The sequence below is a fragment of the Acanthaster planci genome, linkage group LG17, assembly GCF_054643075.1.
Source record: "Acanthaster planci isolate LZ-2023a linkage group LG17, COTS_SCS, whole genome shotgun sequence".
NCBI classification, from domain to species: Eukaryota; Metazoa; Echinodermata; class Asteroidea; order Valvatida; family Acanthasteridae; genus Acanthaster; species Acanthaster planci.
The window spans coordinates 997484-1014104 of NC_141793.1; the positions used below are offsets into that span (position 1 = coordinate 997484).

The 16621-nt window shown below is 42.4% G+C and overlaps 1 protein-coding gene and 1 long non-coding RNA gene across 2 annotated transcripts in view; both read right to left on the reverse strand.

The window, feature by feature from the left end:
• Positions 1-15175, reverse strand: part of LOC110974889 (corticotropin-releasing hormone receptor 2-like) — a 64813-nt gene extending 49638 nt beyond the window's left edge. The window contains exon 1 of the mRNA XM_022226869.2: positions 15149-15175. Within this exon, the coding sequence (XP_022082561.1) occupies positions 15149-15160 (12 nt within the window). The 5' untranslated portion in view covers positions 15161-15175. The remainder of the gene's footprint in view (positions 1-15148) is intronic.
• The window catches only part of LOC147796263 (uncharacterized), a 49764-nt gene continuing 35594 nt past the window's right edge, over positions 2452-16621 (reverse strand). Inside the window, exon 6 of the long non-coding RNA XR_015428202.1 lies at positions 2452-12290. This is a non-coding gene — a long non-coding RNA (uncharacterized LOC147796263). The remainder of the gene's footprint in view (positions 12291-16621) is intronic.

A 16621-nucleotide genomic window follows, 5' to 3' on the forward strand; every position in this document is an offset into this window, starting at 1 on the left:
TCCCCCATCAAACCACCTGTCAAGCCAGTGACTTTCTGTACCTTGCACCTGCTGATCCGTGCGATTCACGCTCAGACAACAATTGTGGGAGGTGGTTCCATCACCTCTGCACCTTGAGACCGACGGTTTGCGTAGTTAAAATACAGCGTCTCAGGCCGTGAAAGGAATGTCGTTAAAACGCTGAAAATATAAACTCCACAGAAGTATAAAGAGAAGTCGAATTTTTAAAATGAGTTTTAATTAGGAAATTCTATACCTGAGGGAGTGACGGTGATTGGCAGACCCAAGAGATTCAAGTAGGCAACGGGGTAATTGTACCATGCCTGAATTGCGTTGACCTAATTTGCAAATTTAATATTGATGTTCGAGTTTCAATTAAATGTTAAAATGAATTTCGACTGCTCAGAAATGTTGTGCGAAGGGAGCGACATTCTAATTAAAGAACGTTCTACATGATATTGTCTCCACGACCCCAATCGTGCGGAAATGGATGACTTTGGTACGACGACGAGGGCACGCATGGATTTAGCTTTTGTGTTTGGAAACTCTGCATGTAACTCGCTGGCAGTAGTGGAAGGGATATTGCTTTTCCTGAATTAGAAGCCTGCATACTCCTTTGGCTGATGTGCAGGCTATTTGGCGTGAGAGAAATTACCGGGGGCCCTTCTTCTTTGCGCGGCTGAGTCGGTCGTATTGAAAAGTAACAGGTAGCTGTAACATTTTATTACTAAGCAGACATGGCCAAGGAGAGGTGAGTGGTGGTGGTAACAATACGCCAAGGTCTGGTTGAACAGAGAGCCAATGCAATAGTGAGTTCTGCGAGGCCACTTCGAAATAAAACCTTGCACATGGGGACTGGCAGAGGGAGTGCAAGTGAAAAACTAGAATTTATTACCGTGAAAGCTGCTATACCCTGGACTCACATCTAAACATCCTCCGATGATATTGTGCACAAGTACGCCCTCAAAGGTGACAGAGGTGTTAAGGTGTAAACGCCATTGGTGGATCGTGAACACCCTACGTAAGGGATCGCGCATTCCGTGCCATATGCGCTCACATGTCTCATAATACCCTACAGTTTCTTTCTCCCCTCTACATGTAATCCCCCAAACCAAGGTCAAAATTTCCCACCGAGAGCCGTCAGGGCGTGGAGATATCCGCGCCGAGAAACAAGACTTAGCGCAGACGCTGATGGCAAAGCACGATTGCCGACTGGGCATGAGCAGTAAGCACGCTGCGTCCTCCATGGTATAATACAGACAGGTTCATTTGTTGCCAAGTTGGTGTCGCTGGGGTTCAATTATTCCTTCATTTCCTCCTTCCTTGAATAGTCAGATCCAGTGTTGTCGGCACGACCTTGAGCTTTCTGCCTTGCCTTTCCACCGGGGACAGCGTCAGATGCTCAAACTATTAGGCAGCGACGAGCATTTGAACAATGCACCGCTGATGGAGTACCTTCAATAGCACTAAGGCAATTCAATAGCATACATGTGGCAGTAGAGATTAAGGAATTGTCAGAAACACTGTGGACTATGCAGTCACGAAAGCATGTAAAGTTACGATTTTTCAAAGAAGAAATGGGCGCCTTTTATACCGAAGGATTAAATAATATCTTCACCTGATACCTACCTAAGTGGCAGATAAGATACGGAATGCAGTATGGCAAAAGTGTATTTGAAAGATTGGTCTTAAACTTGTTTGGCCATTTCATTTAAAAGTCAATGATTACTGAAAGACACGGACACTCAAAAGCTCTAAAACCAAATCGTACAGAAGTTGGGCATTTTTTACATGAGCGATGAGCATTATCACACAAAATCAGAAGAATTTTAGCCAACAACGAAAACAAAGTGAAACAGTATGGACCACTCTCATTTTGCCTACAACTTGTATGGGCCGCCAAGGCTTGCAGAAATATAATATCACTTCTTAGTCGGTTTTCGATTTTACCTCCAATCCGTTCAAAATGGACGTTTGTCCCCTTGAGTTTAAATAGGTTGTATTTTCATTTTATATTTGGTAATATGTGTATTATTATCTGGTGTTCCGATAGCTGCGTCGGATTTCAACACTTTGTGCATTTTTTGTTATTATTATTGGTTTGTTTTGTTTTGGTTTGGTTTTTTTGCTTTTGTAGCGACGGCAGACCATAGTTTTAGCAAGCCACTTGCAGGAAAAACACGTCTGTGACGTCAAAAGAGCAGACCCCAGGTTCTAAAAGAAAACTGGTTACTTCTAGGAAATTATTCCAGTCAACCCGTACGACAGACAGTCTTCAACCCACGCCCAGCGCATGGCCATCGCGGCATATGACATACACCTGGCTAAACATTAAAGCAATCATGTCATAGAAAGTCTGGAGTTTCCTGGGTTGTGAGCGTGTTGATGCAACTCAGGATGGGGCAAACGTGTTCGTCCTCCAGTTTCGGGTATTAATTTCAACTGCTCTTCAAAAAAAAAAGCAATTCGTGCGTGGTGTCCTCACTTCGTCGTTGAACATTTACATGTCAATGGAACATCTGCAAAATGTTTTGGTGTTTTCGCAGCTACCTGCAGATGGGTTCGCTCTTTGTGAGCCGCGCCGCGAAGCACATCAGTCTGAGTTGCATCAAAGAAAAAATAGATTCTCTAAATAAAAAGTAATCAGGCGTGAGAACCTAACTAGACCGCGCATCTTTAGCAGTAATGTCAAAGGATGCCTATACGGTTTGTGCTTTTCGTGTGAATGGGCGCATGGTGGTCTCTGTCAATAACCCTATCGAATGCTAAATAAATGTCGGTGAATAAAAAAATTGCATCTATACTGATTAATTTATCCCCGGCCCTCTGTACAAGTGGAGCAAAACAAAGGCAGGCCTACTGCATCTAAACCGGACCGGGACACATCATAAACCATCATGAAGAACGCAGCCAATCACGCTTCGATAGTTTTTTACTTTTATACCTTCTTGCTACAAACGACGTGTTTTTAACTGGTTTATGGTCACCAGCTGGCTCTTTCACACTACTCTGTGTAGGCATAAAGAATTTATAGAGAAAAGGCCAAACATCGAGACGGTGTGTATGTTTATGCGCGCACTTTGATATGTTGATGTTGGCTGTGAGTTAAGACAAAAAAGGTTGTTGTGAATATATCCTCGCGCAATTTACTCGACTACAACAACTTCAAAAGAAATAGCATAATGACAAACGTATACAATCGAAAGAGTACCGTACGTGTGTAGTCTTCTATCAGTACAAGCGGATAACGTCATTCTGATCTAACGGTCTTCTTTGTCTGCCCGTGCGAAGAAGTTGAAGATGTTACAACAATATTACAAAATATACACGAAGATGAATTTCTTACAGTTTGAAAACAATACATACGGTTACCAAAAAGGAAGTTTTAGGGCTTATGACATCCATCAGTGCTTACAAAGACTGCGGTCAGAGAATCACACAACAAACCAATCAGTGTCTATCTGCCTTGACGGTGCAGGGGCTCCTCGTGATGTCCTGCTTTCATCTTGACACGTCTGTCAAACTAAAAATAGAACCCGGTTTGCAGTGGAATGCCTATCCTCTAGCTGATTCACGGGCTCGCTTCCAATGTCGGGAATCCCACACGGGTGGCAAAGTACTGACAGGGACTATCATTGCAAGGATATCTCCTGGGATTTCCCCACCCTCCCCAGTTCATGTATCTCTGACAAAGTGATGACACCATTTCTACTTGGTCACTATAATGACAGTTGCCGAAATCAGCACCAAAGTGACAGATGGAAGGAGCGGGAAAATGAATGGAGATACGAATGCGTCCAACAGACATTCTGACTTGTAGAAGAGAGATTCAGACCATCTGAGAAATTCCGTTCCGGTCAGGAGACATTAGAGGCATCAACCAACGCTGCATTTAGCGCAATGTCGGACGTAAACCATCCCCTTAAGAACCGACGCGCAAACACCTATACCCCATGTCAGTTTACTCAATTTTAATATCAAAATTTGTCTTCGCGTGTAATGTCAAGTTCGCACCGAAGACGAATCAACCCCCTCCCCAGGGCAAGTGTACCATCAGGAGGTTCCCTCCTTCACAATTGGGTTATCAGTCTTAGTATCTCCGACGCCTAGGGGCCGAGGTGAATAAAGAGACTGTGTATTATAAACATACGCCTTTATAAGAAGCGTAATAAAATGTACGAGTTGCACTGCAGGTGCTCAGGTAAATGGGACGACCGATCGATGTCGGTCAAAACACTCAAGCAGACGTTCTTAAAGGTCTAAAGCAGATTGCAAGTTATAGGTTTGAAACAATGTGTGGTCAGGAATTGCAATCCCACAAACCACTGTTCACTAAAAGAGGAAGCAGGGTTGTTCTTAGTGAGTGACACGCGGAAATTGAGGAAATATCCGAAATGCTTTCTGTGGGAAACACATCAAACGCTCACTTAAAGGTTAGTTCCTTTGCACTTTTAGCACTGTTGCATATTAAACTAGGCATGTCGGGCTTATTTGGAAAGCCTAAAGGTTATGTTTTCTATTACTCTTTAGCACGTGAGGCCCAAATGATTCCACTGCAGACGTTACTAAGCCGTTGGTATGCCAACACAATAATTTAAAAATACCACTTCAGTGCCTTTAGGCCAACGTATCTTTAAACCAGATCTTTTCTGGTACACATCATTAGCAGTTTGAAGAAAAAATGACACACCCACTCAACACTCTAGAGTGATACATGGCAGCAACCATCAAGCCAGCTGGAAAATGTGGCGACAGCCTTTCCTGTTGCTGTTCCCTACGCGCAAAATGAAGCTCTCCCGCTCTGACGAAAACTGACAATTCCAAGCCTGTCATGCAAGCAGAACCAGCTTTTTCCCCCCACTTATCAAATGTTCTGCTCGGGGTGCCGACTCGAAAAGGCACGCTCGGCTTGAATATGTCTTCCAGGGACGCGCGCGGCTATTCGTACCGCCGTCTGTCACGTTCGATTTTCACATTGATCCGTTCTGTGCGCCGAAATTGGAGTTGCCGGGCAACGGTAAACAGCTGGGAGGAGAAGAGAGAGCCTACCCGTCTCGTTCTGTTAGTCGCCAGGTGGTCGTTAGAAATGACAAAATACAGATTTCACTCTGTAACCTCTGCATTTTCAAATTAACATCTTTCATCTCTCGTCTCTCTCTCTCCTTTTTGTTCCAATTTTTGGCCAGAAAACATCCAGGTGAAAAAAAAATACATTAGCCACATTTGCCCGTCCAGATACCTAATTTATGAAGTACTCAAAGATATAACTTCGTTAGGGTTTAGGAGTTTGTTTTGAGCCGATGACACGCGTGTTTGCCGCTTTGAAAAGGTAGCCGGTAAATGAAGAGTTATGAAATATCTCATCGCTTGTTCCGAAAAACAAATGGACAGAACCTGGATGAGTATAAGACTGACAGACGAGAACCAACCAATGCATCATCGTTAGCCAATACATCAACCGTTAAATCGTACAGCAAACAAACGAACTCAGTAAAACAGGATGTTTTCCCCCAGCGTAACAAAACAGTAAACTATCATGTTTGAGAAGAGAAAGCTCTCAACTAAGAATATGACTATATGTTTAAAAATATGTATGATCAATGAAATAACAGAACGTGTTTACTTCGTGATGAAATCGTTTTCCATCTAGATTGTGTCTCTATTCACATTACAATGTAGTTAACATGAGCTCATAACATGCACTACATTAATTATCGAGCCAGCTTCGGTTCGTACTACCATTTCCAACCAACGATTCGGTTAGAGCGGTAAATCCGTCACAATGAGCCACTTCGAAAGCGCATGCCCAACCTGAAGGACGTCCCGGAACAGAACGCGCGCGCGATTGTCTGCCCTATCAGCGCAGCCATAAGCCGTTAAACGCGCGTGCTTTGTTGCTGTAAGACTTTGCCTTTATGTAATACTGAACTGGTTAAGTCCGATGGTATCTGTTCAGTAAAGTACATCGTGTTAGTCTGAAACACAACTATAACGACGAATTTTCGACCCAGACATGTATTCATTGTTCATTAAAATTTATTTGAAAATCATTTTAAACTTCCAGTAACTGAAACAGATCATATGGGAAAATTTCAGCGCCCTCTAAATAACCCCGATTTCCGAAGTAATGCGCTACGGTGTCAGAATCTCAACTGTCGACTAGAAATGCGAAATGGGTACGGGGTGGCTAAGGCAAGAGGGCAAGATCTCTTGCTCTGAGGAAAGCCTGCACGGGTCAATGCATGAAGTGCTACTTCTGGTGGACGTAGCTGATATGCCAACCATTTGTGTATACTATGTTTTTTTTAGGAAATCTGTTTTTTAAAATCAGTTTGACGGAGTTAAAACTTAGATGTACACATACAGACTACACACGGCCTTTGATTTCCTGCTATTGACAAAAATTCTACATTGTCAGTTTCCTTCATGCTCCTGTAACAATCTATAAAACAGATTTTTATCATGTCAGCAAGACACGAGGTTTCAATGACGTCTATGCGAAAAACGAGGAGACTGCACAGTGCGCTGTTGGTTTTGCTCTTGTGAAACATGTCACAAGAAATTAAATCAGTGGTAAATCGGAAAGCAAAATTCGAGAGATTGTTCTCTACCACATTATTTCCTGATGAATAATAACTTACTTGAGTGCTTTCGTGTTTATTTGCCTACTTCTGTATGCTTCAATATGCAGAGTGTTACGCTGTTTGACATATAAAGGTTAATGTAATCAGCAATTATCGAGTTGTTTTGAGTATAAAGGGCGCGATTGTACATGTACAAACTGTGGAGTGCCATGCGACTCAAAGCTTAAAGCCAGTGAGATATGGCAACAGGTGAACACATGGCCGTAAATGTTAACTGATTGGCTCCATCGCTCATGGCATTTATAGGACTTTCAGCTTTGGGGATTTCGCCTCATCATTACCATGTCACGAGGTTGAGACGTGTCCTGGTGCACGTTTTCAAAGGCAGTTCAAAAATAACAGGCTTGTTTGTTTCTCTAAATGCCATGGTGCAGGCCTGACGGAAACCGTCCGCCATTCCACCTAACCATCTACAAGTTATTTCCCTAATATATTTCCCTAATAAGAAGAGATGAAACAACAACTGAACATGGAGACATAGTCCACACGGGCAGGAATTGAAAACAACTGAAATGTAAGACAAGTGACAAAGGGTTATTTCACGGAGCTCACGGCCCAAACTATGGCTATAGCTGCGCGGTCCAAAAAAATGCAGTCTATGTAACCATGGAGAAAGGATGATGTAACATAGGCTGCAGAGACAATGTACAGTACATGTACTTCGACCAGATGCTGGTGTTGTCGTAAAAGTATGAAACAGTAAACTAATATCAAACTGTGCAGGTATGGTGAAGGACGGGTGAGTACTTGAAATCACTTGCGTATTTCAAATTGTGTTTCAAACCCGGACACAAAGAGGAAGCCACTTTATAAACATTAATTCATCACTGCCGGCTGTGCGGGCTCTTTCCATTAAATTTCAATTCGATTTACAAGAGTTCATATTCACACATCCCTGATTACAACCAGGCATCATGCTAGTACATAATTCATACCCAGTAACCATAGCCTGGAAACCAGTCCTCGTTCAAAAGTACAGTTTCAAGTCGTATGATGCCAGACTTCTGGTTATCAGGTTACCAGTGCTATTTCGAAGTCATCAATATTGATACGTGTCTTCATCAACAATTGCATTATTTTTTTATCAACTGTACCAATAACATTTCTTTGGAACTGCAGACAAAAATTCGCTTGACAATAATATATTGAATTTGATGCAGCCAAGATGCCGACGAGTATTTTCATCCAGCGGGTCGAGGACTCTAGTAAAAACCTACTGAACGTGATGATTACATTTCTTCGGGCTTAATTTGTGCAGTTTTAAAGAACGAAGCCTCAAGCATGATGTAAGGTGGCTGCCGTACAAAGCGTAGTTCATGTTCTTCTAACTGTGTTTCATTTTTAGCAACATTCTTCTCGGAGAACCCAAACAAAGTACGCGTACTGATAAAAGCGTTGGTTTCATAAGTACTCTGCGAAAAGCTAACACGTCTATCGCTCTCACAGATGACAATTAGCAGCTGTGTGCTGTTCTCTGCTCAGCATCCAGAATTTGAGTTTACTATGATTGTGACTCTAATTCAATTTCGCTCCCTGACGGCCTGACGGGACGGGAGCTGGACGCCTGACGAGTTAACTTTTGCAGGCTGAGTGGCAGACTGCATTGCACTGCGCGGTGTCAGGTTGCGAAGGACTAGTACGAGGGATTCCTAGAAGCCTTTGAGACGATTGGCTAATGGCATGGGATGCTTCCAAGAGATTGCACATGACAGGTAAATTGGTCACCATAAATCTTCAGGGTAGAGTCAAGTGAAACTATGTTACTACATGATGTAACAGTCTGTACTGACCATGCTTTAATAAAGGTCCCGCTTCCTGTAACCACGGTTTTCTTCCCGGTAAAACTCAAAGAGGAACAACAAACGGATCAAATAACTGGTCGGTCGCTTAGCACTCATCTTCATCCTGTTGCAGATTAAAAAGTAGTCATCTCACTGTTTGGCCACATGCTTACATTTCCATCCACGGTTAGTTTATTTGGACAAGATATTGTCTGCGGGCAAGGATTTATGCCAACACAGGACAATGTCAATCCAAGAATACGTTAATAGACATTTGATAGTATAAAGCATTTTTGATGTTAAGGTCACCTTCAACTGGATAGATCTCCCGGTGGTTTTATGGGCTGTAAATATATCCAGGGCGATTTACGGAAATGTAATGTATCAATGTTCCCAAAGATTACATTACGGAAACATGATCATCAGTATGCTGCGGGTGACATAGAAGGTCTGAGAGCATTAATAATGCTGGTATATATTTGCAGTTTCCATAGCGGTCATGGTCAGAGATAGCATAATCGTGGGGGGGGGAATATCGAGAGGTTTGACTTGTTCACGCAGTGCTCGCTTGGATTATTTCCAGTTTATCTTTTTTAATTTCAGACCCATAGTTTTAAAAGAACACTATGCTGAAAACTATGTCAGCAACTTAAGTTTGAGTAGCTTCCTTTTCCCAGAAAACATTAGGACAAAGTTGGTGGAATACAGAAGTTCACAAAAGGCTCACAAATTCTCAGCGATAACGCAATCTTCCCGGGCGCACCTGTCAATCCACTTTTCTTAGTGTTACACAGATCCTACAGACTACATCTTTACGGCCAAAGAGCTGGGCTATGCGTACAACACTCGACCACATTGCTCGCATATTTCATTCCAAAGTCTGCACTGGAATTTGGAAGTAAACTTGCCTAGCAGCAAAACAACATCAAATAAATCAACTTCAATGATAAACACAAAATGACCTGCAATCTTGTTAAAACAAGTCCTCAAATGTGTGTCCCGATTGTATGTCACTTGAAGGCGTTCCGTGGCACGCCCCCTTATAACCTATCCACACTTTACCAAGATAAATCTTCTTTCAAAATTTTATTGTTCCGTGTGGCTCAACCGATCAGAAAACATAATGCGATGGTATATATAAACCACATGTAGCTCAGTGAGTGTTAAGACTTTTTAAAACTTCAAAGACAATTCTCCATTTCTTCAACTGTTTGAGACAGGTTTCCGTCTGCACCAGAACTTTCTAACAGAAGGCTTTCACTTTTAGAATGAACGGCTGAAATTCACGATAAGACGTAAAGTTAAAGCGTGCACCTAAGGCACATAGGCCTAGCACAAAAGCCAAATGCAAATTAAAAGCCTGAAATCTTGCCTGCAGAGGACCCCAAATTATCGAGCTTAAACTACGAAATGAACCAATTTGAACGGACTGGACATCTTTAGAAGGAAGAAATAAAATCGATACAGCTTTTTTTTTTTAATAATATGGACAAATCTACGCGTACATCCTATCCTGTGAAATGCCAGCAGCAGTGTTGAAAATGTCAAAACGGCAAGCCAGAACCCTAGGAAAACAATACTGTGAATCGTGCACTAATTGACAACTACATTAACTCATACCCCAACGGGGTCCTGTCTGCTGCTTGTCATTCAATACAGCACGCGTCAGCTAATTCCAGCTGCCCAAGTATACATTAGTTCGTTTGGGGCAGTTTCTTCAACGCAACACTGCCGAGATCTATCCATCATGCCAACAGTTGAAGGCACTGTAGAACTCCACCGAACTGACCACGCGTGGACTTGAGCGTCAAGGGTGCTTCAGCTTACGGGACATGTTGCTTAGAAAGAACACTCTCCACAGATGTTTCGGTCTATGATGACAGGGAAAGCATACACACAGGTGGCTGGCGTGAACGTGGTGTCAATAATTAATGGTTAAAAAGGTTCTAGTCAATTCCATATCATCGACCACAGGCTTCCACGAACCCTCTCAGTCAACAAGTTGTTTTAAAAATGACCAACAAGGTCTACCTATTCCCGCTAAATCGTTCTTTGGATGTAAATTGTAGCCTTTATTTCATGGACTGCATTCAAACAGATCTCACGGCTGAATCAAGATTTAAAAGCATAGTACAGAATTAGCCAACGGAGAGACTCATTCTGTGGCTTGGTAAAAAGTGAATAGCTGCTATAGGATCGATACCGCTACACCAAAGCGATAATCGGAAAGGTGCTACCCATAATGGATTTGAAGAAAAAGATATATAATGTCAGCCAATTGGATGGTGTTGACATGACTCTGAGGGGCAGTTGCTTCATCCATTGCTCCAAACTACGCCATATGTTTCCAGGTAAACAAGTCACAGTACGTGTACCCAATGTAAACTGCCTACGCGACAAGCCCGCTCATTCGTTGACGATGCAAATAAATTCTCTGGCGACTGTTATCGTACGCTTGCTTTGTATTATGTATTCTGCATCTAGAAATTGATATGACTGCACATTCATTCTTCGGCAAATTTAATAATTGCTGTATTATACTATTATATTTTGCATCGACGTGCATTAATGATTTTATGTGAACGATAAATTGTTTTCTTTTTTTTCTCCACCTTTTTTGCTCTTTTTCTCTTTTTGTGGAAAAAGAGTACAACAAAATCGTTAACGGCTAATGAACAAAGAATAATCCAAATTACATCGATGGTCACTAAAGAATACTCACTATTCACAATGGAATGATTATATGAAAAACCGAAGTCACTATCACATTCACACCAAGTATTTGGAAATTGCAGGAACGGACTGCTATCTGAGCATTGTTAGGGTTCAGCAAGGCCTCAAGCACCAATATTTTCATAATTGGATTCAATTTGTTCAGTTAATTTCCCGGTGAATTAATTCGAAGTTAAAGCATATGGCTACAACCTTCGCAGCAGGTGGCACATACATATGTCTGCATGGGGCGGCAATAGTCTATTCGAATGCATCATCAACCCCTTAAGCTTGATAGGTTCACGGAGTATTTAATAAAATGCTGCGATATTGAAGAGATAATTAATCCCCCATTAGACATGTAACAATGGATGCAAGTCCAGTCCTCTGTATATGCATAAGCAAAATATTTCTGCAACACCTGCTCGAGTCCTCATTTTATGTTAATGACACCTGAGCTGTACAATCTTCGCACTGGTAATTATTACGTGCATGATCCATCTTTACAGTTTTCAATACTTAGATTTGCATTGTCCAGGTCCAATGAAGGGCATTTTAACTCGACGGGACAGATGTCACATGCCTGAAAACTTCTTGTGATCTCGAGCAGAGGCGTCAGTCCCAAACGTAAAAGGCCACATATGAAATCTTTAATTGAACATGCGTCTGCATGTTTGTTCTGGAGCAGATGAGAACTGAAGCCTCGAATGGTGGGGTCTGACGCAATGGATGGGGTTGATTAATTGCCCACTCTTGCAAAGCCACGAGGGTGTTTATCCAGGACCATCAGTCATTTCCAGTGATAAATAACATCAGAGTGCAATATTGCTTCTTATCAGCTCTCGCACCCTGGTTCCTGAACAGCATAAAAACATACCAGTGCTCCTTCATCCAGTGATCAGGAAGTTAAATGTTTGCCAGCTCACTCTGAAGACGGTAGGGAACAGATGCACGTACTTTCATGGAATGACGATCACTCCGGAATGATCGAAGATCAACTGCACGCCAGAACAATTTGTGTCTGTGTATTTGCCAGGTGCAATCCAAGAAGCTTTTGCCCAATCGGATCCAAGCTGCTGATGATGCATGCTGCTGCTGTGAGCAGCCACTCTTGCTGCTCTACTTTTGCTGCTGCCGCTCTAGCACTCAGCTTCTGCTTAAAAAAGTCATTATGCTGGTTGTGTTAGATCACAGGTGATTCCATTCCAGCTCATGTAACGAAGATCACACAAGATTTATTGTTCAATAACAGCCAACCAGTGAAATATTAATAAGTCCAAGGCGATAGGTGTATGAAATTGTATTCGCTCATATTTTCAGATTTCTGCTAACTGCGACGTGGAAACCAGGGGTGAAGTCAACAGGTGAAAGACTGGTGAGTCTTTCAAGAACTGTGGAAGATATCATTCCCTTTATGTATCATCGCAGCAAAGTGGAACACGGCGACTGGCAAGCAGCTCATGTCGTATAGTATTGTTGGTTTTAACAAAGCAAGAATATAAATTGATGATGAATATAATCACAAGGGCAACGTACAACGTAGTAACAAAGCGGAATCTGTGACCTCAGTGACTAGGTCTAAATAATGAAGTAACCGTAACTTTATAGGGAGACCTTTTTTGTAGATTTAAGAAATACATTGATGCAAATCATGAAAATCGGACCTCTGGTTAACACTCTTCGAAGACAATTCAGTTGATAGTCCTTTCAGGGTGACATGAAAACAACACAGAGCGAATTTTGACAATCTCACAGAATTTTAAGGGTATCTTCACAACTGCAAAGCTGCATTTCCCCTTTTGGGCTATCCCACTTCTGACACCAATAGGTTCCAATAAGGCCATTTAAAGGAATGAACCTGGGGTCCGACATGTGACATTTTCTGTCCCTGTTTCAGCAGAGTTATGTAATTTGATAATGGATATATCAGCGCCATTGACCTAACTCTATTTGATATGTTTGAGTAAGTTCTATCACTTATTCACTCTTGGAAATAAAAGAATGAGTTTTCCACTTAAGAAGATGCAGCGGGGACAGGAAAAAATGAACCCTAAATTTGTAGAATGATGAAATAAAACTTCAGGGTAATTTTTTACAAGTGCATCTTTCATTACTCAATATAATTAGTTACAAATTAAGTACATAAAAGGAGGTTTTCCCAGATATTCCTAGGGGCTGTTTACGAATGATCGATATCATTCATACAATAATCAGCCTTAAAACGTGCGTTCTGACTCTTTTTGTAATTATAATAAACCATCTGGCAGGAAACCAGTAATTTGCTCGAGCAGCGTGTCGATATAGGTACCTGACTGCAAACATAACCTAAATTCGCACTGCATATAGAGTAAACATCAGCCATGCGGAACTAGAACGGGCATCGACGCCAATCGACTGAACGGAATAAACACGTTTTTTTTACAGCAGAAGACCCACTTAAACATTCAATCTGCAAACTGGGAACGGTAACAATCATAACAGAGATGCTACCTGTACTGAGCGCAGTCTTTCGACGTATGTTTAACCCGTCTGAAGGAGTAGAAAAATCTCATTCTTCCAGTTGGAATTTGTGCTTCTAAATAGACGCATTTTCAGCCGTTTGGGCCAACCGAACTTCTCAACTCAGAGCTAAATATTTGACATAAAGCAGTGTGCAAAGCACGCCTGTCCCTTACACCAAGAGACAATGTTAGAATATCATGAGGTTAATGTCGCTAGGCAGATTGAACTCGGAATTCATGCAACTAGTGGGCGAATCGGTGTGACAAAAATTTCTGCAAAATAATCTTGCTTGAAAGTAAAACTGTTTGAAGTTCATATTGGTCAATAAAACCAAGAACGGGTAAAGGGTCCATGTATTTCCATTGGGAGTTGAATTTACCAGGCAGAATGCAATCAATTACAGGAACGAACAGTGAACACCTGTTTGTTGGAAATAAACCAAGGTCTGGCCAATTCAGAATTCTGCTTTTTTACTGACCTAACTTACTGTGGGATTATTTTATCTTTCATTCGATTGCTGTAAACTTATTCCCGAGAAATCTGCTTGCGGCACTCTGCATGTGAAGCCTGGACTACATTGTAGGAACATACTCTACAGAGATTCTTATTGGAGTAGCTGAAATCCTTTACGGATACTGAACACTCTCATCAGTGCATTTATAAACCATTGAATTTCTTCAAAAGTGTCTAACGCTGGCGCGTTGATCTTTTTAAGTGGAACTGTGATATGAAGTCATAAAAACGTAAGCTCAACTGTGACTCTAGGTTATATCCTCAGCTCAACTCATGAAGTATATTGGAGAAGCATTCTTTTAGGCACTTTTCGACAGGATATTTCGCTAACCTTATGGCTCAGCGACAGCGTTCTGTGAGCTGCCGTTACCGTATGCAAACCAAGGCTTAAATCTTGGCGGGCTTGAAGGGATGAAACATTATCAAAAAGCTTTGGTCTCGTACGGGTCGGGAACGGAATAAAACTAAGGAACTTCTGTCTGTGGCATTTTTGCTGTGAGCAATATAAATTGCAATCTATTATTCAATGCGCAAACTGCTAGATTTTGTCGACGTACAGGACCAACGGGTTATGTGGTATATCATCAAGCAGGCCTTTTTCAGTCTGTCAGCTTTACATGCTACCCCCAAGGGATGGCTGCGATTAAGTGAAATCGTTTGGTGGCCAAGCTTTCCGAGACGACCGGCGTGACCTGCGCCATTGCCTACACGCTACGCGGCTGTGCATTTTAAACGGCGGGAATCTGGGCCAAGTAACGGTACTCGCGCCCCACCAACAGAATTGAAAATCAGCTGCCTTAATGCGAAATCAGCATGGTCCGCGCTTGTGCTGGATAACCTCACGCGCGAAATGGAAATCCAGGTTTCCCTGTGCCGCGCTACAATCATAGAATCGAATGTGCAAGTTTTGACAGGCCCTCAAAATGAGACACCCCTCTCCCAAAGTAGCGACTACGTAAGTAAACACCGCCGGTCATGAGCGCCAGTTGTGCCCACCTTTATGTGCATTTTGGCTAAGGCCGCTTGTTGATCAGCTGGCGTGCTCGGGCTGGCTGTTCCTCAACCCGGAGCCCTCCTGGGTAATGGAAGGGCCTCTTGACTCTGTGAGTGCCGTTTTCCCGTCTGGATTCGCATTTTCTGGCTCATGTTAAGTCATTAAAACGTTGGCCAAAACACGTCTGGGGGAATTCTGGCAGAAGCTCTCGATCGAAATGGGTTTCTACCGTGTAAACAAGCAGGACAGCGGGATGTCCTGTCCAACCAAGATAACAACTCGAGCCACTGCCAAATAAAATAGCCACCAAAAATTGATAGAAGTGATAGAACAACCTCTGATAATTCAGGAAAACATTTAACATCTAGGCTGTAGGTCCATTCCGAAGGTGTTGGAATGAAGGAAAGTATTTAACGGCCTTGCAAGGAAAAAGACTGGCGCCTTTTCAAGAAGGAAAAACAGTGCAAGCATTCAGCAATGCGTCTAAGTTATAGGTCAATTAAACAGGGACCCGGGGATTAGGGGATTACCCCAAGCTGCGGGCAAAAATAAGAACATTGCACAACATGCGAGGCCCCTACTACCACCAACGGCCATGATGGAAGGTCATGCTGACTGCAATCATTGATCCACATCAGAACTGCTCTGACCCCAACCCATTCACAAGGTCAGCCGGGCCTGCAAAGATTTACAAGGACAGCAAACAAGCGTGTCGTGTCCCTGACCCCATCTGAGGAGGTCGTGTCCGGGCAGCTCGTCTGCTTCGGCTCTTTTCTTGTGGTCAGCAGACATTAGCCTAACCGAGCATAGTAAGGTGTCAAACCTCCAAGGTTTGGACATCACACCCGACGATATTGACACTGCATGAAGTCACGGGATGAGATTAGGTCAAATACAGAGGGGGACAAAAAGGCGATAGCCGATAGAAATTCCAACCATTTGGGAAATAATCGACTGTGAAATACCCATTGCTGGCCTCGATGTGAGGTGGCCTTTATGCTCCATTAAAATCGATTGCATAAATTTGCAAGCATGTGGGAATTTTTTTACGAGCATGCTGGCAGAAATCCATTTCTGCAGGCATGTAAACAAATGCAGTGCATTTTATTAGGCAGAACAATATGATTGGCAACATCGCCTTGTTAATGTTGACACATTGCAGCGAATCAAGCCCGACGACGGTGACTAAACACTGAAGATGAACTTTATAGCACATCCTTGGTTCTTTGATATCAAACTGCATAGTAAACACCAAACTCTGAAACCCTATGAAATTGAACTACTATACTTTACTTTTACGATCCCATCGATCACAGTTCCCAAAATCACATTCTCATTTCAACATTACCTAACTCGAGGCCAAAAACAAGCTATTTTCGCGTGATATGTTGGACGGATAAGTGGTGTTTCGGTAGTGCTATTAATAAAGTTTCTCTTTTTTTCCTTTGGTCCAAAAAATGCTTGGGAGTAGTTCC